This window comes from Podarcis filfolensis (assembly GCF_964270895.1).
Source record: "Podarcis filfolensis genome assembly, chromosome: 8".
Taxonomy (NCBI): domain Eukaryota; kingdom Metazoa; phylum Chordata; class Lepidosauria; order Squamata; family Lacertidae; genus Podarcis; species Podarcis filfolensis.
This window is the reverse complement of record NC_139611.1, coordinates 17,103,000-17,126,723: the sequence shown is the minus strand read 5'-3', so window position 1 is coordinate 17,126,723 and position 23,724 is coordinate 17,103,000. Positions and strand designations below refer to the sequence as shown.

The 23,724-nt window shown below is 46.5% G+C and overlaps 1 protein-coding gene across 5 annotated transcripts; it reads right to left on the bottom strand.

Annotated features, from left to right (window-relative positions):
* On the bottom strand, positions 1-23,320 carry ENO1 (enolase 1). 5 transcript variants are annotated; one of them, XM_083628807.1, is made up of 12 exons: positions 23,174-23,320; positions 16,868-16,961; positions 12,590-12,685; positions 10,981-11,039; positions 9,803-9,872; positions 8,468-8,601; positions 7,215-7,437; positions 4,797-4,994; positions 4,376-4,577; positions 2,834-2,942; positions 1,842-1,900; positions 1-656 (listed from the first exon to the last, which is right to left on the bottom strand). In XM_083628807.1, exons 2-12 carry the CDS (start codon positions 16,950-16,952, stop codon positions 587-589), a joined length of 1,305 nt encoding a protein of 434 aa, XP_083484933.1. In that variant the 5' UTR covers positions 16,953-16,961; positions 23,174-23,320; the 3' UTR covers positions 1-586. The 5 variants fall into 5 exon arrangements, with proteins under 5 accessions (XP_083484933.1, XP_083484931.1, XP_083484930.1 ...); XM_083628805.1 differs by lacking the exon at positions 10,981-11,039 and adding an exon at positions 10,636-10,694; XM_083628804.1 differs by lacking the exon at positions 10,981-11,039 and adding an exon at positions 10,636-10,694 and having other exon boundaries at positions 23,096-23,282.
* Positions 23,321-23,724: the final 404 nt, after the last annotated feature.

The following is a 23,724-nucleotide window of genomic DNA, read 5'->3' as shown; positions in this document are numbered from 1 at the left end:
GACGTTTCTCTGTTTTTATTTACCTCACATGAGAACTACTATTTTCTGTTTTGCAGGTACCTCAGGCTGCACTGCAAGTTACACAGCTTCCACACACTAAGAGGGGTGGGGTGGGGGGCTTTTGGGATGGGGTGGGGAGGGAAGCAGAGGAGAAAGAAACACTTATTACCCTCAGTCATGAATAGGGCTACCCCCAAAAAATATGGCAGCAGCTTTACAACTTTCATGCCAGCATCACCGGGACTCTTAAATCTTTCTCCTTAGTTTCATTATGATGAATGAAACATTCTCTAGGGAAGAGTGGGGTGGGGTGTTGGGAGTCGTCTGTTCACAAAAAGCAGCCAAGCGCTTTAAGAAGCAACAGATCAGAGCTGGGGAGGCGAGAGAAGGAAGATGAAACGCACTAGATGAATTGTAGCCTAGGATGAGAGGACCTGCAAAAAGTTTGTCTTTCCCCCTACACATCAGCTGCCCTTAGTTTTTCTTTATTTTGTTTCTAAATTTAGGTGACTAGTGCTTTCAACCGCAACTGGGGGGTGGGGTGGGTCAGGGAAAGAGGGGAGCCTCGTCGGAGCCAAAAGCGGGTTTAGTTGACGCGAGGGTTCCTGAAGTTTCTGCCGGCAAAGCGGGACTTGTTTCCCAGCTCCTCTTCAATCCTGAGGGGAAATGGTGGGGGGGGGGGGGAGGGAGTAAAAATAAAAATAAAAGACAAGCGTGAGGAGCAATAATTTCCAGGAGAAAGGGTGTGTCCATAATCTGCTTTTTTGAAAGAAATGATCTGTACTGATCAAGTCAAAAGTCTTGCGGCACTTAGGCGACATTCACACCCTATATTTCAAGAACTATGATATCACTTTAAAGCCAGGGGTGCCAACTTGAATAAAATATTGGGGGGGGGGGAGAGGCAAGCCCCATCCCGCGTCATCGATCACAAGGTGTGGCGCACGAACATCAAATGAATGACAATATTCATCAACTTTGGGGGACCCCGGCCCCTCAAATATATTTTTGGCGCCTAGGAGTTGGCGCTCCAGTGCACTTTGCACTGTGACGGCTTCCCCCAAAGAATTCTGGGAGCTTCAGTTTGCAGAGCTCTGAGAGGAATTGGGGAAAGCCCTGTCCCCCTGACAGAGCTACAATTGCCTGTGAAGAGGGATTGAGTGTTAAACCACTCTGGAAATTTGTAGCACTGTGAAAGGACATGGGGATCTCCTGACAACTCTCGGCACCCTAAACAAACTGCAACTCTTAACAAGCATGCTGTTAAGATATACCAGGTGGTGTTTTAATTTATTTCCTTTCATAACATTTATATACTGCTTAATTGGAAACCACCACCCCAACCCTCTGTAAGTTTACAAACAATTCCGTTATCAATAAAAGTATCAATGATAAAAAATCCAGTTAAAAATCACAATTAAAACCTTCTTTAAAAACTAGCTGATTAAAAAACCTGCCAACATTCTACATGTCTGAAGAGGCTTCCCTAAGCCAAAATATTTTTAGGAGCCATCAAAAACAACACAGTAAAAAGCCCCTGCCTGATGTCACCAGGCAGGGAGTGCTACCACACTAAAAGTTTGATTTCTTCCAAGTTAACACTCCAGTATTTGTTCCAAATTTCATTGTTTCAACCACTGTTGATATTCCTGCATTTTTTCTGTATTTTCTGTTCTGTAAATCATTTCCGGACATGAAATTCAATTTCATGTGAACTGTATGAACACATAGTCTCCTGTGCAGCGCATGCCATAAAACAGGGTCAACAGATATGATCTACCTCCCTCAACACACTTCAATATACATCTAAACAATCCCAAATTCCTCAACTTAATCCTTACCTCAGAAGCTGGTTATATTTGGCTAGACGTTCAGACCGACAGGGAGCACCAGTCTTGATCTGTGGAGACAGAAATTAAGCAAGAAACAATAAACACGAAGCAGAATAGAATTATCCCTCCCCGCTTCCAATCCTATCCTCCTGCCTGCCTAATGAACATACAAGGCAGCAAATGATGACCCCTCCTGCTCCCTTCCAACACTACAATTCCACGATTTTACAAATGGTGTGTTTTCTGTGGGTTGGGACTTTACATTAAGCTGCCTAGAGTTAACTTATCTCAATACTGTTATGGTGGATACTGCTGGTGTAATTTTTTTAAGTACATAAAATTTGACACAATTTTGTTGAATTTATTCCGTGTATATATTTATGGGCTTTATCTATCCAAACCCTACCTAAAGTAGACACACTGAAATTAATGGATCTAAGTCAGTCATGCCCTTTAATTTCAATGGGTTTTCTCTGAGTATGGCCAACGAGAGCTACAACGTCCAGCATTTTTAGCTTCGAGATCTTAGATATATTCAGCAGTCTAGAAATAGAAATAATACTAATACAGTCATACCTCGGGTTACAGACACTTCAGGTTGTGTTTCTTCAGGTTATGGACCCGCCGAAACCCGGAAGTACCGGAACGGGTTACTTCTGGGTTTCGGTGGTTGCGAATGCGCAGAAGCACCGAATCGTAACCCGAGCGTGCGTAGACACACTGCTGCAGGTTGTGAACATGCATCCCGCACGGATCACGTTCGCAACCCGAGCGTCCACTGTACTTAAAATCAGACTTCTAAGCCTATGTAAGCCAGCCTTCTCTGCATGCCTAGACGTGTGGCTTCCCCAACTGTTGCTGAACTCCAATAATCCATGATCTTTGGCCAATGCCAGCAGGGACTGCATCCTATCATGTTCCAGAAGGGGTACAGGTTCCCCTTCCCACCTTGCCCTGAAACTGAAAAGCAAAAGCAGCCACCTCAGCAAGGAAACACTCACCTGTCCAGTGCACAGCCCAACCACCAGGTCAGCAATGAAGGTGTCTTCAGTCTCCCCAGAGCGATGGCTCACCATCACGCCCCAGCCATTGGACTGGGCGAGCTTGCAGCTGCAATAGGAAGACAAGAGATGCTAGAAATTGATTCATTTTACAAGCAGGCTATTGAGACTACATACAAGAGCCAACTGAGTCGCTTCCCTCGCTTGGCACCAGCCATTTCAAGATTGCCTTATGTGCATCTGCACTTCTGCCTTTACAAGGGGACTGGGTGAATTCAGAGAAGACATGGAGCAGACAGGTAATAGCTTTACACCAGTCCAGACTATTAGCAGCAGTTGCCCTTAACCCCCAGCTGTTTGCAGATCTGCACATAGTCCCTTTCAACTAGATCTACTATGTCCTGTGTATGCACAAGTGTTCCAATATCTTCTTTCAGAGTGACTTAAGTTGTTTTCCTGGAGGTTCCATTGTGCGTAACAGAACCAGCAAGCACCTTGTGTTTTCAGTGTTCCTCAATGCTTAGCTTTGGAGCATACAAATCAACTCCTCATTGGTGATCTTCCCATGCACCTTCTCCAGAGTGACCCTAGCAGAGAGCCAATCCTTAGTGGATGATTCACCTTCCTTTGACTCCGACTGGCACTCATCAGCACAAAGCATGAGAAGACTCCTCCTCTCCGTGGCTAAAAAGCTCCCTGTTTTTTAATGCTGATGGGGAGGGCTCTGGGACAAACCATTACACTGCTGAGCAAGCCTGTAAAGCAGGGGTAGGCAACCTAAGGCCTGTGGGCCGGATTCGGCCCAACCACCTTCTCAATCCTGCCCGTGGACGGTCCGGGAATCAGCGTGTTTTTACATGAGTAGAATGTGTGCTTTTATTTAAAATGCATCTCTGGGTTATTTATGGGCCATAGGAATTCGTTCATATATATTTTTCAAAATACAGTCTGGCCCACCACATGGTCTGAGGGATGGTGGACCTGTCACGGGACTGCCAAGGAACACCTTTGAGTCGGGGGGGGGGGGGAGAGAAGAGTCTGAGCAGGAACAATCAGAAGGAGACAGAGAGGAAGTGACGGAAGGGGAAGAGGGAGAGAGCCAGGAGGCGGGAAGGCTCTCCGATGCTGAAGCAGAGCCCCAGCACCACACAGGGAGTTCAGGAACAGACAGAGAGCCTATGCCTGTGCCTTTGGCACAGGAAAGGAGAGGGTTAAAGTGCAGGGATCATGAAGCTCCTCCGCCTTTTCTGTTGGAGGAGAAGCAGGAGAAGACAACTCCCTGAATCTGAACTGGACAATTTGGATGCATGATTGTACTCTGCTGCTTGTACATATGTAAAATAAAGAACTGTAAATATCTCTCTGAGTGAGCAGAGGGTGCTTATTGCGAAGAGCATACGCAAACCATCACAGGACCAGCCCACAGCTGAAAAAGGTTGCTGACCCCTGCTGTAAAGTATCTGCCCGCTCCTGCTCTCCACTTATTCCACTTCCTGCTCAACCGCCATTTCCTCCCCTGCGAAAAGCAAGGGAAAGACTTACGCCTGGAGCGACTCTGTGACAGAGCCAATCTGGTTGACTTTCAGCAGCAGGCAGTTGCAGGACTTCTCTTCCACGGCTTTGGCAATGCGCTTCGGGTTGGTAACCGTCAGGTCATCACCGACAACTTGGATTCCTGCGCTGGCGGTGAACTTCTTCCAAGCAGCCCAGTCGTCTTGGTCAAATGGGTCTTCAATGGAAACCACTGGCCATTGGGGTGGGGGCAAGAGAAGGACAATGTTACTCAGGCGGGTTGTTTACCAGTTACATACCCAGCAAATGTGTGGCCTTTCTCATGTGCTTGGCGTCGCACAGTCCTCCCTGTCACCGCTCAAGGTGACAATGGTTCTCCACCTTCTTGTGCCTCCCACTCTGCCCACCAACAGCGTGTGGCCTTCAGAAGAAATATGGCCCTTGCACTCACATGGGTAATTCTTGACAAAGCCCTTATAGAGGTCAGCCAGCTGGTCAGGAGTGATGTATCTGCTGGGATCATCAGGGGACTTGAAGTCCAGGTCGTATTTCCCATCGCGATAGAATTCGGAAGCCGCCACGTCCATCCCAATGACAATCTTGTCAGTGTAGCCAGCCTTGCTGATGGCAGTCTTGAGCAGTTCCAGAGCTGAGGAGGAGGACAGCAACAGAATTGGGGGTTTTTGAACAGAAAGGTTCATCATCCAAGGTTTGTATTCATTTCATTTTATGATCCAAGCGCTGCCTTTTTATCTCGTGCATTGCTTTGAGTAAAGGGTACTAAAAACAAGACATAAAGTTACTTGTTCTGCACATACAGAAAAGAAGACTTTTGAAATCGTAAGCATTTGCTCTAAAATGGGAAAGCTCTCATGAGTCGATATCCCCTTTCTCCACAAGCGTCATCAAAGAAGGGCCCCAATGGCCAGAACACGACACCCAGTTTAGCACATCCAAAACGGGGTCTGATGAAAGATCCTTTGGGATTAGAGCAGGGGGTACATTGGCCCTACACAGCATTTTGCTAGTAGCAAAGCAATCCCAAACTATGGAACTCATTGCCACAGGAGGCAGTGATGGCCACCAACTTTTGATGGCTTGAAGACTGCTCTTGCAGGCTTCCGAAAGACATCTGGTTGGCCACTGTGAGAATAGGATGTTGGACCTGTGGCCTGATTCAGCCAGCTCTTATGTTCTTAGGTCTCAGTGAGGCGGGGGAAAGAGAAGGGGGAATCTTTCCAAAGCCCACTCAAGGTGGTTCCCATTACACATCTCCCTGCTCTCCCCAGCAACAGCAAGTCTATTTCAGAGAGGGAAGACCCAGCTACTGAGGCCCTCAGCTGCCAACTTGGCTGGGAGAGAGGCAGGAAGTGCTGCTTGTACCCCCCAGAAGAGGCCCACAGCAGCCAACAGAGCCTGTCTTCCTGTACAGTAAATAGCCTGGAGTGACACAGCATGGCCGGATGGTATTACAAATAAAACGTGTAAGCAGCCATCAGCGAGTTTTCCGCATTGCTCGAAAGCAATTCTCGCCTACCTCCTGGGGGGATTCACGCTGCCTCAGCAGCTGTGTGACACCGGAGAGACAGAGAGAGAAGGGTCACAGAGTTCCGTTCCTCCTGGCTGCAGGGAGGTTCACTCAGTGCCAGCTGCCCCCACTGAGTATCAGACGAAGAAAGGCCCACCTAATGCAGCACCCTGCTCTCAGAGTGGCCAACCAGATGCCCTGCATTGCAGGGGGCTGGACTAGATGATCCATGGGTTCCCTTCTAACTCTACAGTTCTAGGATTCTATGCTCCAAAAGGAATACCATAAGGAGGGCCCGAGTGTGACAGCAACTCTCCCCACTTCCATTGGCCCCACTCGATTCTAGTTATTATGAGGGAGGAAAAAAAAATATTTATCTAATTTCTTCGGGCTATGTGTAACTTTATACAACTCTCATTACACCTATTCTGCTTGCCTTTTCTCTAAACAGAAAAGCTCCAATGCTGGAACCTTTCCTTGTCCAGAAAGGTTTTATGTATCTGATCCTTCGCAAAGCAGCTATGCCCAAACGCAGAAATCCAGATGGATTTAACGCTAAAGTGCTTAACAGTAGAGTGATCACTGCACATTGTGCACTATGAGGGAGACAAGCTTTCCTCTATCCACTTTCTGAACACTATGCATAATTTTACAAACCACTACAGTGGTACCCCGTGTTACGTACTTAATCTGTTCCGGAGGTCCTTTTGTAAACCGAAACCGCTCGTAACATGAGGCACGCGTTCACTAATGGAGCCTCCTGCTGCTCCCGGCGCGCGACTTCCGCTCGCATCCCAGGGCAAAGGTCGCAACCGGGGGCATCTACTTCCGGGTTAGCAGACCTCATAACCCGAAGCATACATTCATATGTAACACAAGGTACCACTGTATCATAAGTCTCCCCTTACTTGCCTTTTCTCCAGATTAAAAAGCCCCCAATGTTGTGGAACATTTCCTCGTAGGGAAAGACACACCTGTAGCCTGCACACTCTCCTTTTCTCTAACCGGTTGTGTGTGGGGCACCTTTGTCCCCTCCAGATGTTTCTGAACTACAATTCTGAACTGGCCAATGGCCAGGGATGATGAGGGTTGCAGTTCAGCAATATCTGGAGGGACAAAGCTGCCCCACATCTGCTCTAAACCAAAAATGCCCCCCCTCAACCTCCCACCCTAAATGGGATACTGTCTTTTTTACTGCACTGACACCTGCAACCTTGCCTTTTCTGTGAACTAGAAAGCCCCAGATGTTGTAACTATCCTTGCAGGACATAGCTGTAGGTTGTCTGCATGGACTCCACACACCAACTCAATAAGGTAGCGAAGAGCCGATCAATCCATTACCTTCTTTGTTCTCCAAGATGTTGGGTGCAAAGCCACCCTCATCACCCACGTTGGTAGCATCTTTCCCATACTTCTCCTTAATGACGTTCTTCAGGTTGTGGTACACCTCGGCACCAATGCGCATGGCTTCCTTGAAGCTCTCGGCCCCAACAGGGAGGATCATGAACTCCTGCATGGCCAGCTTGTTACCAGCGTGGGAACCGCCATTGATCACATTGAAGGCCTGGAAGGTGGGCAAGACGAAAGGGGGAAAGAAAACCCAAGAGGTTAATGCTCCAGAAATGCAATCTCTCCCAAAGAAAGCTCCATTTACATTGTTCGCTTATTATTATTATTATCATCGTTATTTTTTATTTCTATCCTGCTTTTTCTCCTTGGATTCAAGGCAGCTTCCAACTTTTAAAAACATCATTATAAATTACAAAGTAAAAAACACAGTTAAAAAACCAATAATTAAAATACATCAAACACGCATTTAGAACCAGCAATTAAAACACAGTTTGCTTTGACAGTTGCACAGGGATCAACATCATCTGCACCTTAGTTTTTCATGGGCCTGTCTGAACATGAAGGTGCCAGATGGGCAGGGTATAAATAATAAATTATTATATGATTATCATCATCATCTCTCTTAGGAGGGAATTCACACAATACAGGAGCCATCACAGAAATGGCTCCCTCTCGGGTTGCCACCAACTGTGCTTCTGATGTTTACAGTATCATACCACTCATGGCTTTCCCCTATTATAATAATAATAAATTGTAATTTGTACCCTGCCCTCCCTGGCCAGAGCTGGGCTCAGACCGGCTAACATTATATAAATAATACAATATGCATGAAAACAATCAATTGATTAACTTAAAGAATCCAGGGAACTGTGGCTTGCTCAAGGTGCTGAGAGTCATTTTCCTCCCAGAGTTACAATCTCCAGAGTGGTTCTACCCCCCTTAGGAATTCTCAGTACCCTTAGGAAACCAGTTCCCTGGATTATTATTTCAGGGGAAAGCCATCTGGGACATCTGGTTGGCCACTGTGAGAAAAAGGATGTTGGATTAGATGGGCTGATACAGCAGTCAGGTTCTTAACAAGAGGAGAGCCACTGAACTCTGAAAATCCAACATGTTTGCTGTTTTTTCCACCCTTAATTCACAAAAGCCACTGCCCCTCCATATGGCTAGGTGGGAGGGAGAGAGCTGTTTTGTCTGCACCAGATCTTGCCTCCTTTGCAGAATGGCAACAAAGGAAAACTTACAGGGACTGGCAGAATGACGTCCTGGTTCCCAGCCAGATCAGCAATGTGGCGGTACAAGGGGACCCCCTTCTCAGCAGCACCAGCCTTGCAGACAGCCAGGGAGACGCCCAGAATTGCATTTGCACCAAACTTGGCTAAGATAATAGTAGTAAGAAAAAGAGGTTACTTGAGAGACTGCATGGTTCCTTATATGTCTAGCAAGTCACTGCAGTCTGCAGAAGAGATTCTCCTGTAAGTTCCAAGATCTCAGAAGCCCACTCCACAGCGACTTGGAGCAGGGCCTTCAGTGTGGCTGCCCCATTCTGTGGAACAGCATTTCTTTCAAGATATGCCCAGCACCTTACTCTCTGCACTTTCTAGAAACAACTGGAAACACTTTTGTTCCAAGACGCTTTCCAAGCTGCTGTGTCCACTTGGCATAGTCTTTTATTTTAATCTGCTTTCTGGACTGTTTCTATTGCATTGTATTTTATACATTGCCTTGAACCGCATATGTTGAGGGTGATTTAATAAATGTTATATTATTAAATAAAAAATTAATAAAAATAAAAAGTTAAACAACAACAAAACTACAACACTGTGGGAGAAAATGTATCATTTGTTTACAAAATTTAAAATCAAGTCAATTAGAAACACTGTTTGGTTTTATTTGAGGTAGGCAATTGTGTTTGTTTTCATCCAGATTTTAGCAAATTTTATTGAATGCTGTTCGTATTTTTGGTCATTTTAATGTAAACCTCTTGCAGATTTTCAACCATATGAAAGTGCAAATAAATAAACACCTGGCTCAGTCCACTATGTTTTCCTTTCCTTACATTTAGTAGGAGATGGATGATTATAGTAAAACAATGCAAGAGGAATATTTCCAAACCTAGACTCCTTTCTAGCAAAAGCACTTTCTCTCCAATAAAATGTGCATAGGAGCCCAGTGGAATCATAGGAAACAGCCTGGTGATGCATCAGACCATTAAGTCCATCCATCCCAGCCTTGCCTACCCTGACGGGCAGCAGCTCTCCAGAGTTCCCAGAAAGGGAACATTCCTAGCCCTACCTGGAGATGTTGGCAATTAAACCTGGGGTTCTGCATCAAAGCAGCTGCTCCACCACTGAGCTATGGTTGTTCTCAACACGGGTGTGGTTAGCTGCAGCATTTATGAAGGAATTGTGACTTCTTTTATTGTGCTATAAATCTTTCAGGCAGCAGAGAGGCTGAGAATCACCTGAGGAGCACCTCTCAAACTCACTAGCACAACAGTTTACTTGCTCTTGGACCCAACCCAGAGCATTCATGGCTGCAAAATCACCAACGTACACTTGTCCAACCATTCCACTTACATTTGTTCTCTGACCCGTCCATATCCAGCATCAGCTTGTCGATCTTCTCCTGCTCCACAACACTGATGTTCTGCAGGGAAGAGGAGAAGAGGTAAGGCAACCAAAACAACCCACTGGGAAGGAAACCTCATCCTGACTTAGTCATAACTAATCTCCCAGCGGACACTTGCCATTGCTTGGGGATAGATGATCCAAACAACACACCAAGGAGAGGCAACCCCTTCACTTCATTTTAGCACACTTCACCTCAATTAAGAATTGAAAATTGCCAGCTAAATAGAAAAACAACCTAGGCAGCTCATGTGTGTGTTTTTTTAAAAAAACAAACAAACAGCTTGATCGGTAATGTCTGCAGATCAAGCTGCTCTCAAACGCAAAGGACCCAATTAACAAACAGGGCGGCAACACTGAATTAAACCAAGTAAAACCCCTTTTGACTAAATAGATCCACACAGGCCATCGGGGAAGACTGGGGTGGGGGCAGAGACGTTAAGCTGCCTTTTGGACCACCAACCTGAACACCCCCCCCCCAAATTAGCTTGCAAGGAGGGAGAGCTACAAAATAAATCTGGTGCACTGGGAAACATTCTTAAGGCAGGACTCGGGAACTGCAAGCAGTTTTCCATCCGTAACATTATTTCATGCCGTTTTAGAATTCCCACAGCGCTTCTCAAACATGCTTTCGTGTTCATGCATCCAAAAGAGGGCCATTCGCTGACGACGGTAAGGAGCTTAGTATCATGCTGGCTTTCTCACCCATAAAAAGAACGTTAAAGAGACTAGGAACGGCTACACTTGCACTAGAGGGGTTAGTGAAAAAGGAAGGCTCCTACCTTGTTAACCAGTGCAGGGGCAATTGTTTTATTGACGTGCTCAACAGCTTTTGAGACACCTGGAAGGAACAAGCAAATCAATCACTAATCCAATCCACCAAAGGCAAAAGCAGGCATTAGTAGAGGATCACTTGCCTTTACAGCCCCAACCACCTAGCCCTCAAGACAAGATATATATTAAAGGGGTGCAGCACACTAGTCCTTTTTTAAAAAAACAGACAAAATTATGTCACTGAGGGAATAGCCATCGTCTAGGAATGCCTGCCGGAAGGTTAGTCCCATAGACCATGCACAGAGGAGGAGCCTGCCTGGAGTCAGGCCAGGTTGCAAGCACACATCCTTTACCTGAGTACACAGTGCCGGCGCCAGGAATTCGTTAACATATTTAACTGCTCGGGAGACGCCTGGTGGGAACCGAGTGGACGAGGAGGGAAGAGAGAGACGGGAGAAAGGAGAAAGAAGGGAGAGAGAAAGATGAACGCCCACAAGAGACCACAAAAGCAGCAGCAGCAGCAGCAGCATGCAAGGGGGGGCAGGGATTCACAGCAAAAATGACCAGAGGACCCATAATCAGGAGTGGGGAGCAGGAAAGAGGAAGAGGCTTTAGGTCCATGCAAACCTGACAAAACCAGGAAGGCTTCGTTTAACGGTAGCTCATGTCAGGCATCACCATCCACCTGTGGTCTGCGCCAACTATAGATTAAGCAGCTCAAACCGTAGCCAAAAGAGCAGCAGCCAAAGCATGGCTTACAGATGCTTCCCTGATTTCTTTTCTTGTCCTTCCAGCTGAAGCTCCGGCAAACAGCCTCTGGAGACCAAGCAATGGCTGCAACCACAGGGTCTATGTGCTGGTTCAGACACTGAAATCAATGGACCCCTAAGCTACTCATGGTTATAATTTTCAATGATTCTACTCTGAATAAAAGTTAGTTGAATGCAACCCAGTAGTTTTAAATCAGTACTAGATTTATATATAATTACACCCACTGAATTCATTCTTTTAAAAATGTAACTTGCTTTTATTGGTGTATTTTTAAATAAATGTCTTGGATTATCTTTTATGAACCACTTGGAAGTGTTTGAGAAAGTGGAATATAACTTTAGTTAAATACATAATAAACAGCAATCCCTCCTGAAGCCTTATGGGCTGTTGTATCAGATGTTAGTCCTGGTCAGAGCAGACATATTACGGGCACGAACTTAGGTTCATTTATTTAAATGGATCTACTCTGAGCAAAATGTAGCTGGACACAAACCCATTGCTTTTAAGTACATTTGCCAGCATTCATCCCAGAGGCACCAGGCGGACTGCTCTGTGGAAGCCTAGGGAGACTTTCTGCATGAGCCAGCAGGTGACACGTTAACTCCCTTTTCAACTTTCTTCCATTTCTCTATTTGTGTCTATTTTAGATTACAAATTCGTTTGGGGGCAGGGACCGGCTTAATTGAAGGCTGTGTTGCACATCAGCCTTCCCCAACCCAGTGCCCTCCAGATGTTGTTGGATTTAAACCACTCCCCTCCTGCACCTCCTGTACCTTTTCCCACCAAGGACAGGTGAGTGAATGTGGGGGGGCTCCTCCCTCAAAGCCAAGAATGATGGGAACAGCAGTCCAAATAACCTGGAGAGTTTAGGCACAGCTGTATGGATTATAAACCAAGCCATTTCAGTCAGAACGTTGACACCTCTTTGCCACATCACCAAAACTATTTTTGCATGCAGGGAGGAAGGCAGCAAAGCTTGAATGCACCAACTTTGCAAGGCCGTGGGAAAGGGTCCCTTATGCAATGCCCTTTGCAGAATCTCGGCCGTAGCTGGGAGACACAAACCGGGGGCGGGGGGGGGCAAAAAGAGCAGTAGAAGGAGCATCTGTGGAACAGCACCCAGAAGCACCAAGTTGGGAGAGCAAAAGAGAAAAAACAACTAGTGCATTCACCACACCAGGAAAGCTTTACCTTTCCCCAGGAAACGAGTCTTGTCATTGTCGCGCAGTTCCAGGGCTTCATAGATCCCAGTCGAAGCTCCACTTGGAACAGCAGCTCTGAAGAGACCTGGAGAAGAAGGAAAAAACGGTATTGGTCCTGGCAAGCTCTGGGACGACAGAGAAACATTTGCACAGAACCATCTCACAGTGGAGACTGGCAAGGCACATGGAGATGAAAGAGGAAGTGGGGGAAAGCGTCGCTCTGCCAACTTCCTCTTCCAGCTCCACTGTGACCACCTAAAACTGCGATGGGGCAGGACGGCCGCTGGGGTTGGCTGCAGCCTAGTGGGGCCTGAGCTCCTGCCTGATAGCTCAGCAGCAGATTAAAGGCAGGAAGACCTCAAATCACGTGGGTGGAGGCTTTGTAGCTCAGCATTCCTTTCAACCTTTGCAGGCAGGTGGTGGTGTCCCCCTGCCCATGGCGGGAGGGGCATGAAGCAAAGTGGGCGGGGCAAAGGATGCCAGTTTTATCTTTGTACTGTAGGCTGGCTTCCACACACCCATTCTCTATTCTCTTCAGGCAAGCAAGAGGCATCAAAGTTCAAGGACCTATTTCAGCCACGCAAAAACACTCAGGGAGCGTGAGAAGCAAGGCATGGCTTGGAGACAGTCTCGAGGGTCAGGCAGAGAGGACTGAAGGGCTGCATTTGGGCCTCTGGGGCTGAGATCCCCTGCCCCTGACATAGCTGTGCCTCAAAGGTTGGTTGCCACTTTAATGAACACTCAGATAAAGCTTTTTACAGACGGACAGTGTTTGTTCATTCAGAGCAGGCCAGATTAGTGCACACCTCGAGCCCCTGGGAGAGGGTGGGATTCAAAGGGATTGAGCCGCTGTGTGTCTCCAGACCTGGCACCCGGCCACCTATTCTGTGCCTTCCTCTAACGCAGGCTGTGCTCACCCAATTATGCGTCCTCCTTCCGTGTCCCTTTATTTACCTTCCCCTTTATTTAGACACACACAATGCTTTGTGGCTAGGCCTGGTGTCCCAACAGGAAGCAGCAACTATTTCTCTGTCACCCTCCAGACGCCTCCTTCCTGTGTAGCCTAATGATAGCTCCTGTTTTGGAAGGATCTCATCTGGAATCCCTGACAGGGCTCGCTTGCAATTCTGCTATAATTGGGGTTGCCCTTTTTTAAAAAGAGAAAAGAAAGAAAAACTCCGCTCCGCCGCTTCTTTCGCTGAGAGGCCTCTGTCGGTTCACATCTCCCTCCCTTTCTCTCTGCTGGACGCTGTGCCTTTTGTTATTTGCTACTCCAAGGACACTTCCTTTGTGCAAAGCACAAACTGAGCACAGACAATAGCATTTGCAGGCTAGGCAGGGAGGGCGGCCTCCCTCTTGTCAAAATCAAGAGAGGGTCGCCCTAATGAGCCTCCGTTGGGCGGGGAGAGTTGGCATCTCAAGGCTGGAGAGCTCTGGCTTGTAAAAAAGAAAAACGGGCACCTGTCCAGCCAACATGGGGGCTTTATCCCCAAGCAAGCACTAAGAAATGACATCTGCACTATAAATTTAAAGCAGTCATTGCATCTCCCATAGAATCCTGGAAAGTGACATTTGGTAAGGGTACTGAGAGCTGTCAGGAGGCCCCTATTCCCCTCATGAGGGACGCGGGTGGCGCTGTGGGTTAAACCACAGAACCTAGGACTTGCCAATTAGAAGGTCGGCGGTTCGAATCCCCGCAACGGGGTGAGCTCCCATTGCTCGGTCCCTGTTCCTGCCAACCTAGCTGTTCGAAAGCACGTCAAAGTGCAAGTAGATAAATAGGTACCGCTCCGGCGGGAAGGTAAACGGTGTTTCTGTGTGCTGCTCTGGTTCGCCAGAAGCGGCTTAGTCATGCTGGCCACATGACCCGGAAGCTGTATGCCGGCTCCCTCGGCCAATAAAGCGAGATGAGCGCCGCAACCCCAGAGTCGGCCACGACTGGACCTAATGGTTAGGCGTCCTTTTACCTTTACTTCCCCTCATAGAGCTACAACTCTCAGTGTGTTTTTAAAATCTGTAGCTCCGTTGCGGCTGGTAGCCTTATCCTCTATGAATTTATTTAATCCTCTTTTAAAGCCATCCAAGGAGAGTAGATTTGGGGTCACCAACCATACAACATAAATAGAAAACTGCACACACATTTTACTTTTCCAAGGGATCTGGGAAAAGTTCAGATGCAGTAAAATTCATCTGAGCTTTGAAAAGCACATAGGAGATGAACTGAGGAAGTTGGAAAGAGGCACTCTTCCAACTTAGTTCCATGCACTTTTCAAGGGAGAAAAAAGAAACCACCTTCACGTCCTCCTGGACCAATGGGGCAGTGAATGGGAAGAGAGGGCTCAAAGGCTTTGTGGGCGCCAGAGAAAGACCTCAAGAATACCATGGCACCCACAGCTGTCCTGGATTCACTATGCTAGCAAACACTTGGAGAAGAAAACATTCCCCTAAATTTTAAGGCCCAATGGATGGAGGCAAAAATTCTGGGAAAGCCCCAATTCACACTGCCATCTCACTGCAAAATGGCAAAACAAAAGGCCATCTGCAAGGAGAAAAGTAGCAACTGTGCAAAGGGCTAGGTCTGAACATTTCACCCTTGCTGTGCTCATTTTCTGCTTGCAGGGAGGTGTGGGAAATGGGAAACCTCAGCTGCAGGCCAAAATGGTACAGCCCTCTACCACTTTGTTCCGCCACATGCCTAGACTCAGCCAATCAGAAAAGCGAACGCAGGTTATACCGGCCCCCACTGCACTCAGCCAACCCTCCAACCTGGCTCAGAACATTTATCCTTGAGCCCTTTCGAGGGACCATTCTCCCCCCACTTCACATAGACTCAACTGCCCTGCCTTCTCGGTTATCTTCAGTGTATCGGGTTGCCACAGAGGCCACCAGAATGCAAGGCCAGAAGCAACTGGCTGCAGTCCACCAAGGACGACTACAGTAAGATGTCATCTTACACTCATAGCAGCTGGAAGTTTTATTTTTATCTTCAAGCTTTAAAATGCTGTTTGCTGGGTGGTGGAGATTTTGACACATTCGACTGTCCCGCCCCTCACCCTCCCGCCACACACATCAAATTTTCCTGCATGGGTTTCAAACTACGCCACAAAACCTTGCTGTATAACAGATGGTGAGGGAGAGAATGAAGGGGAAGAATGATCAATGGCTTGACTCAGAAATAAGGCAGCTCCTTATGTTCTCCAGAATCAAACATGAAATGGAGGCGGAGACTTTACCCCCATCCCTCTTCTATGTCCCCTGAATGAACCATGGAGGTCAACCACAAATAATGTGTTTAGAGGAAAACAAGAGGCTCATTTTTCCAGTTTGGTGGCTTCAATAATAATAATAAAAAAAAATTATTTATAGCCCGCCCTCCGCAGCTGAAGCTGGGCTCAGAGCGGCTAATAGTAAAAGTAACACAGTTTACATAAAATCACAATCAATTAATTGAAATACATTCTAAAATCAATTCATTCTAAAATCAATTCAGAATCAAATTAATGGCAACCATTGGGCTAGAGTTCTATGAGGATTACCAAAGGAGGGGGTCAGACTGTGACTTGGCCAAAGGCCTGGTGGAACAGCTCTGTCTTGCAGGCCCTGCGGAAAGATGTCAAGTCCTGCAGGGCCCTAGTCTCTTGTGACAGAGCGTTCCACCAGATCGGGGCCACAGCTGAAAAAGCCCTGGCTCTGGTTGAAGCCAGCCTAACCTCCCTGTGGCCCGGGACCTCCAAGATGTTTTTGTTTGAAGACTGTAAGGTCCTCCGTGGGACATACCAATCCAACATTTGTCAAGAACAGAAAGTGTATTCTTAAACAATCATACATATAAGTAGTCATACATAAAGGTATATAGGAATCTGCTTTACAGAGTAATGCCCATCGAGCTCAGTACTGTCAGCACTAGGGTTTCTGCAAACTTGGGTCTCCAACTGTTTTTGGACTACAACTCCCATCATCCCTAGCTAGCAGGACCAGTGGTCAGGAATGATGGGAATTGTAGTCCAAAAACAGCTGGAGACCCAAGTTTGGGAAACCCTGGTTCTACACTGGCCAGCAGTGGCTCTGAAGTTGTATCCCAGGCCTACCTGGAGATGCAAAGGATTGAACCTGGGACCTTCTGCATGCAAAGCAGGTGTTCTTCCACTGAGCTATAACCCTTCCCTGTAGAGAACCCTACTAGATCAGACCTAAAGTGCCATCTAACCAAGGACCCACTGCTAGAAGAGGTCTCAAGGGGGATAGCAGCCATTCAGAGTTAGCTTACCTTTGCTGGTGTGCAGGTCTACCTCAACAGTGGGGTTCCCACGGGAGTCAAAGATTTCGCGAGCATGGATCCTGAGAATGGACATTTTGTTTGTCTGAGGAGGAAGAGGGAGAAAACAGTATTTTAAAACTAAAAACAAAACCAAACCAAATGCACAGCACAATGGCCACCAGTGTCCTTGGTGGCCCAAGATTCTCAAGCAACATAGGAAGCTGTCTTATAGTAATAATAATAATAATAATAATAATAATAATTTATTTATACCCCACCCATCTGGCTGGGCTTCCCCAGCCACTCTTACACATAGTTAGACCATTGTTCCACCCAAGGCCACACCAGCACTATTTAAAGCACTAGGAGGCCGGCTTAAACAGTTACTAAACATAGTTTAAACAACAAATTTTGGGATCTGTAGTTTGTTCATGGGTGTTGAGTTGTTAGGAGGTGCCAGAGCTACAGTTTCCAAAAATGGTTTGAGAATCAGCCCCTCTCACCCAGGGAATTGTAGTGCTGTGAGGGGAATAACTCTCAGCACCCTTAAACTAACTCCCAGAATTCCTTGGAGGAAGCAGTATCATAGTGCTATAAATGTATGGTGTGAATATGACCTAACACATGTCTATACAAACATTATGTACTATCTCTTAACAGGTAAATAAAAGAATTGATAGTTTTTTAAAGAAAGAATATGACCTAACGCAAAACTTTCTGCACATGAAAAACTGCGGCCTGCCCCCAAACCAATGTGGTGTCGCCGTTAAGAATGCTGGACTAACATTCAACTGGGCTATATGGTTGCCTGCCTACTTCCAGTGTTATTATTCATTAGAAGGTCAATTCATTTCAGAGAAGAATGAGAATATGGGAAGACTTGAATTTTGTGGAAACTGGGGGTTTGTTTCTTTTTAATGGAGCATGCAAGTCTGGAATCAGTTGCAGAAGCTGTTCGGGGCAATACAGTCTCTGCATCATCTACGCTCCCTCTAAGACTAATGCTCTTTGCATGAGAATTAGGTTGAGGACCATCACTGCATCCTGTGGCAATGAGTTCCAGAGTTTAACTATGCGCTGTTGTGAAGAAGTATTTTCTTCCATCTGCCCAGAGTCTCCCAACATTCAGCTTCATTGGACAACAACACTGGGCTCCAGTAATATGAGCGAGGAGAAAACCATCTCAGCGTTAGATTTCTTCAGGCTGTGTGAGATTTTAAACGCCTCTATCATTTCCTCTCCCACACTCACTCACCTTTTCTCTAAACTGAAAAAATCCCAAGCACTATAATAATCCTTTCATCATACGGGAGTTGCACCAATCCCTTGATCAGACAGCCTTGATATATTTGATCTTTTGCAAACCAGCTATCCCCCGAGGCAAAAAGCCAGATGGATCCTTGCAAAGTCGGTGTTTAATACTAAGCCGATACTCTCCACTTTCTCTTTTGAAAAGTATCTGGATTTTTTTTTGCAGGAAGCCTCTTATATGCAAAAGCTACGGCCTAATAACTTGCCTCGTTTTTTTTTTAAAAAAAAAGGAGAAGCAGAAGCAGCTAATGCAAAAGGTTATTTAGTCTTCTGCCCAGCAGAGGATACTCACTGCATGCTGGCCCAGCTGCCTAACTAGGCTACGAAGATGAGGCGGCATTAATATTGCTCAGAAGTCCTTGAACAAGCGACCTCCCTCTAAGCCCCGCCCCTTCCTGCACAGCCTGGCGTAGATCATTGCAGCACTGCAGCTATTCAGAACTGCATCCAGCTAGTTCTCTGTTTAACCCTCTGTCTGCAGTCTTCCCGTTCTGCCTCTCTGGACCCGGGCTGGTGGGTATTTACAGACTGGAACGGAGAAAGTAGATGCACCCATTATCTACCAAGAAGTCTGGACCGTTTAAAAAAACTTTTTTAAAAAGTCACAACAGTTGCAGCACTAACTCTGCAAATATCGCACAATCGCTGGGTTGCGTTGTTAGGCATGGAATGCAGTGTCCTCCAGAGGACCTCAGCTTTCAAAGGGGCTGGGGGATCAAGCGGCTAGTCCTCAAGAGCATAAGGACAGGTGGCGAAGCTTCTGCACTTTGGACAGGCGTGCAGAAGCTACTCCTGCTGGAATTCCCTCATTTGTACACCTATTAAAGGGGCAGGAGCCCTAGATTTCCCTTTTCCCCACCTCGCTACTCTTACTGACTACAGAAACTCTGGAAACTGTGAAGAATGAAAGGGGAAGGGCCATAGCTCAGTGGTAGCGCATTTGCTTTGTATGTCAAAGAGAACCCTTATGTGAAATCCTAGAGAGGTGCTGCTAGCCAGTGTAGACAAAATTCAGCTAGGTGGACCAGTGGGTTGACTCAGTATAACGCTGCTCCCTGAGTTTCTAACAGTAGGAGGCAAGCAAGATTTGGGAAGCATCACAGCTCAAGTAACAAAACATGCAGAAGGGTCCTGGGTTCAATTGCCCAGTATCTCCAAGGGAGGCTGGAAGTGTCTGAAAACCTGGAAAGCCACTGAGCCAGTGGTCTGATTCAGTATAAGGCAGCTTCCTATGGTGTCCTTGCCACACCCAAAGGAAATACTTTTGAGACGAACATGCATCAACCTGCACAATTAATATAAGTCACACAAATCAGAGCTCCCCCCCCCCACACCGCTGCCCCAAAGCACACACAATTCTGCCCTTAGCAAGAGGACAAATTAACCAAACTGAGAGTAAGTGGAAATTATTAAGCTCCAATTGATTCCAGCTAACACAGCCAATAATAGCCAGGTATGATCGACGCCAACATCACCTTGAGGGTAGCAGGTTCCCCATTCTTAACTGAGGCCCCTGATAAGTTTCATGGCACATGGTTCAAGCCACATAAAATGGACTCTTCCATTTGTGTCTGAATCTACGGGTTTGGAAGTCACAGCGAGCATCATTTCCTGCCTGCCTCAAGATGTCTAATTCTGCCCTGTGACTCAGCATTTCATGTAACTGAATTAAAAAAAAAAAGAGGAGGAGACTGAGCTCAGGAATGAGGATGGCTCAATGTCTGTCCTTCTCCACCCTATCCAGCCACATGTCCCTAGATTCCTCAAGGAAACCAGATTTGACCTCCACATGGTGTGCCCTTTGGAACTATTGACCTTTTTTTGCCAAAGCTGCCGATTAGAATCCAGAGAGGAAGGAAAACTAAGCTTGGTTTTAATTCGTTTTTTTAAAAAACCAGATGTTTCAAGGACTTCTTTCCACCTCTTCCTCTCCTCTAATCCCCTATTTTTCATCTGGCTCGCTTCCATGCTTCTCCCGCTACCTGGAACAGCCTTATTAATCCATTAAAGATGGCACCCTGAACTGAGGCCTTTCTTCATGTTCCCACTCCACAAGAGGTCTGGAGGGTGGCAACACAAGAACGGGCCTAGTCTGTGGTGGCTCCCTGTTTGTGGAATGCTCTCCCCAGTAAGGCTCACCTGGCACCTTAGTTACATATTTAAGAGTCTGGCTGGCAAAAAGGTTTCTCTTCAGCCAGAGCTTTGGCTGATTAACATTCTATGGCCTTTTAAATGTGTTTGTGGGAGAGTGGTTATTGGTTTGTTTAAGTTTTATTATATATTTTGTGTTCTCATTTTGTACTTTTTTGTAGTGAACCACCCTGTGATCTCCCAATGACGGGTGGCATACACCATCATCATCATCATCATTATTATTATTAGAGTCCTCTGTGAGCTAAGAGCTTTTGGAAGCTTATTTGCAAAGCCTGCAAAGCAGCTCTGGGAAGGGCTGTGTTACTCTTCCATGTGGTTATAAAACAGTCACCACTTAGAAGAGCTAAGCAGTAAGGAACAGCATCCCCCAAACTCTGCTTTATTCGCTTTAGTTTTCAAAATGCAAGAGATGCACCTTTCTGGGAGGTATTTAAGAATGGGCAACACGTCATGCTCGGGTATAGGAAGATTTAAAAAACGAAGGTGCTCTAGGCAGCTGATGTAAGAATCTAACATTCAATATTTGGGAAAGGAGAGATGAAGGACTGCTGCTTTTGCAAGAGAGGGTCAAAGCAGAGATGGAACTGTGCAACATCCACTATTAATCATTACTCAAACAGTACAGGTTTCGTCATTAGATAACAGAAGAGTCTTGCAGCAATCCTAGGCTGCAATGCTAACCATGTCCACTCAGAGGTAAGTGCAGTTAGGATTGCAGCCTAAGTTCAAGTCCACACAATACATTTAAAGCATACAATTTTCCCCAAAGAAACGTGGGAATTGTAGTTTGTTAAAGGGAACTGTAGCTCTGGTGGCTGACCTACAGCTCCCAGGATTCTTTTGAGGGAAGCAATGCACTCCAAATGCAGTTCTGTTAAGTTCTGCTCAGAGTAGACCCATTTAAATGAAAGGAGCCATGTAGTCAGGTCCACCAACTTCAGTGGGTCTACTCTGAGTAGGACTAGCACCAGATACAACCAATAGGGCCTTAGAAGAAAATGTAATTGACCTCAGGCATGGCTTCCAGACATCACAAAGCTGTTGCACTTGCAGCAAAACCAAGACATCTCTCCCTCTGGAAATGGTTAAATAAGCTTCTTAAAAACTCAAAGGGCTGCTCCCAGGAGGAAGACTGCATCAGAAACCTATCCCTGCACCAAGGGAAAGTCCATCTGGTGCAATCGACCCATGACGCAGATCCTCCTACTCATTGTAGTTAAGGAGGAAGAGGAGGGGCAGTTAAGTTGGGTGTGAATCATGAGGCTTAAAAAAAAAAAAAAGCCTTCCTTCCTTCGGTTTTTAGCACATGGCTGCAACATTCTGTGTAACCCAGCAACTGCCACCCTCATATATCCATGCTCAGCTTTGCACAACGGAATGTGGCATGCAAGGCATGATAGCCTAGAGGCATGAAGCCTGCTGCCACACATGTCTCCTAACCCAGCTGCTAGACTGCTGCCTCCTCCCAGTCTTGGAATTCTACAGGATGGTATTTTAGTTACGTTCACATTTTTATGTAACCAGGGAACTTCACAGACAGGGTTACAGAATTTGAGGGCCTCTGTTATGTGGGCTGGTCCCTAGGAAAGCATCAAAGTTCTAAGAGCAGGAGAAGGAGGAAGTGTTTGGTAGTGTGTTAGGTAAGGCACTCCTTTTTCCTTCCTGCTCAAGAAAGATTAAAAAAACACACCAGTGGGCTACTGAGTGCTCCTTGCGGTGTTTCACGTAGGCCTGATTGAGTGAAAGTGAGGCCAGCAAGGTGGATAGGGAGGAGAGAGATAAGGAGCTGATCACAGCATGGTGCACGCAGTAGAATCATGCTCTGGCCATACTTCCCTCACCCTCAAACCACGCAAAGCACTGCAGGTAACAAGTTTCCATCCTGGTTTGCCATAAAACTAGCCCCATCTTCAAGTCACTATTACTTTTGGAGGGTGGCAGCTAGTTTTATGGGCCTCTAGAGTACTTAGAGAGGGCTTTCCTAGCTTCCTTTCCTTCTGAGGGTCAATCACGCCAGGATTAACCCTTTGTGGGAGGAAGTAGGAAGGTGAGGAAAAAGGATAGATCATCCCTTGCACAGCTACTCTGCCACTTATGCTTCTAGAGGTTGCATGCACACCATACATTTATAGCACCCCCCCCAATAAATCCCAGCAACCTTAAACTACAGTTCCAATGTTTTTTTTTTTTGGTTTTTTTTAGGGAGGGGGGTGTACTTGAAATGTATGGCCTCTCTTCCACACCCCATTTCCTCTAAGAGGCTGACACCGTTTACCTCTAACCACACACTTTACAGACAGTTGCAGAATCCAGGCCCTTATGGGGCTAGTCCGTAGGAAGGAAGGCAACCACCTCACCCTGGACCTATACGAGCCAGCAACTTTTATCTTGAAACTGTTTTGATTTCGAGAGAGAGAGAGATGGGGGGCTGGTTTTAGGGGCCTATAATGGGACTTAACCGGAGGACCTTGGTAACCTTCCTAGTGAAATGATATTAGCTTCGGACAATGATTTTTTTTTGGGGGGGGGATGCCCGAGCTCGGTCCTTTGTTCGCCCTGCTAAAGGAAGTCCTGACTTCACAGAACCAGTTGGAACGCCGCCCCCCCACCCTGTATATTTGCAATGGAGACTCCCTCCCCTCTTTCCTTTTCTGCAAAGGCTTCCCCGTTGCAACATTTTTGCAAGCGTATCCTTCTTTCCTAAAGCAACAAGCTTTCTCCGTGCTAAGGAAGGAGAGATTTTAGGTCCCCACCACCACCACCACCACTTACCTGTGACTAAGCTGGAGCGCTAACAGCACCTGCAAAATAATAATAACAATACTAGCAGTATAGAACAATTTTCCTTACAAAAAAATAACGACAACAGACGGCTAATTGGAACCAGCACCGCTCTCAGCTCGCGCTCCCGGGCAACTGGGGAAGATCCGCCCGGCTCCCGCTGAACTATAGTCCCGTCCATGCAGATTAGGGGCACCCTTCCCGGCTTCTCATTGGCTGGCCTGGTCCCTTTGCCGCTTCCTGATTTGTCGGGAGGGGCCTCTCGCCAGCTCAGCCTCCTGGCGCGTGCGCTACGTGCCCGAGCGGGCCCTTTTGCTGAGGCTGCTCGCCTCCATAGATGGCTCTTTTCTTTTTTTTTAAGTGATGGAAAATCCCCATTTTGCTAAGCGCAGAAAAGGGGGGTGTTCTGAAGCAGAACATCCTCGTGGTTCTCTCCCCGCCCTCCATGCAACAGTTGCAAAGCGGCACAATTCGCCGGTAGCCCTAATAAAAGCTAGGATTTGTTATTTTCTCTCTGTCTCCAAAATGTTATGCTACATAAAGCAAATTTTGTATATACACATCGAAATTTAAAACCGGATAAATCATTTTTATCATGCAAAATGTAATATACTGAAATC

Excerpts from the sequence above, each read along its gene's own strand:
- ENO1 (XM_083628803.1), bottom strand. The coding sequence starts at position 18,509 with ATGCCGCCTCATCTTCGTAGCCTAGTTAGGCAGCTGGGCCAGCATGCA. Across the intron at positions 12,686-16,867 it reads AGACCTGCACACCAGCAAAG|GTCTCTTCAGAGCTGCTGTT; the intron begins GTAAGCTAACTC and ends CTTCTTCTCCAG. Across the intron at positions 10,695-12,589 it reads GACTCGTTTCCTGGGGAAAG|GTGTCTCAAAAGCTGTTGAG; the intron begins GTAAAGCTTTCC and ends TGTTCCTTCCAG.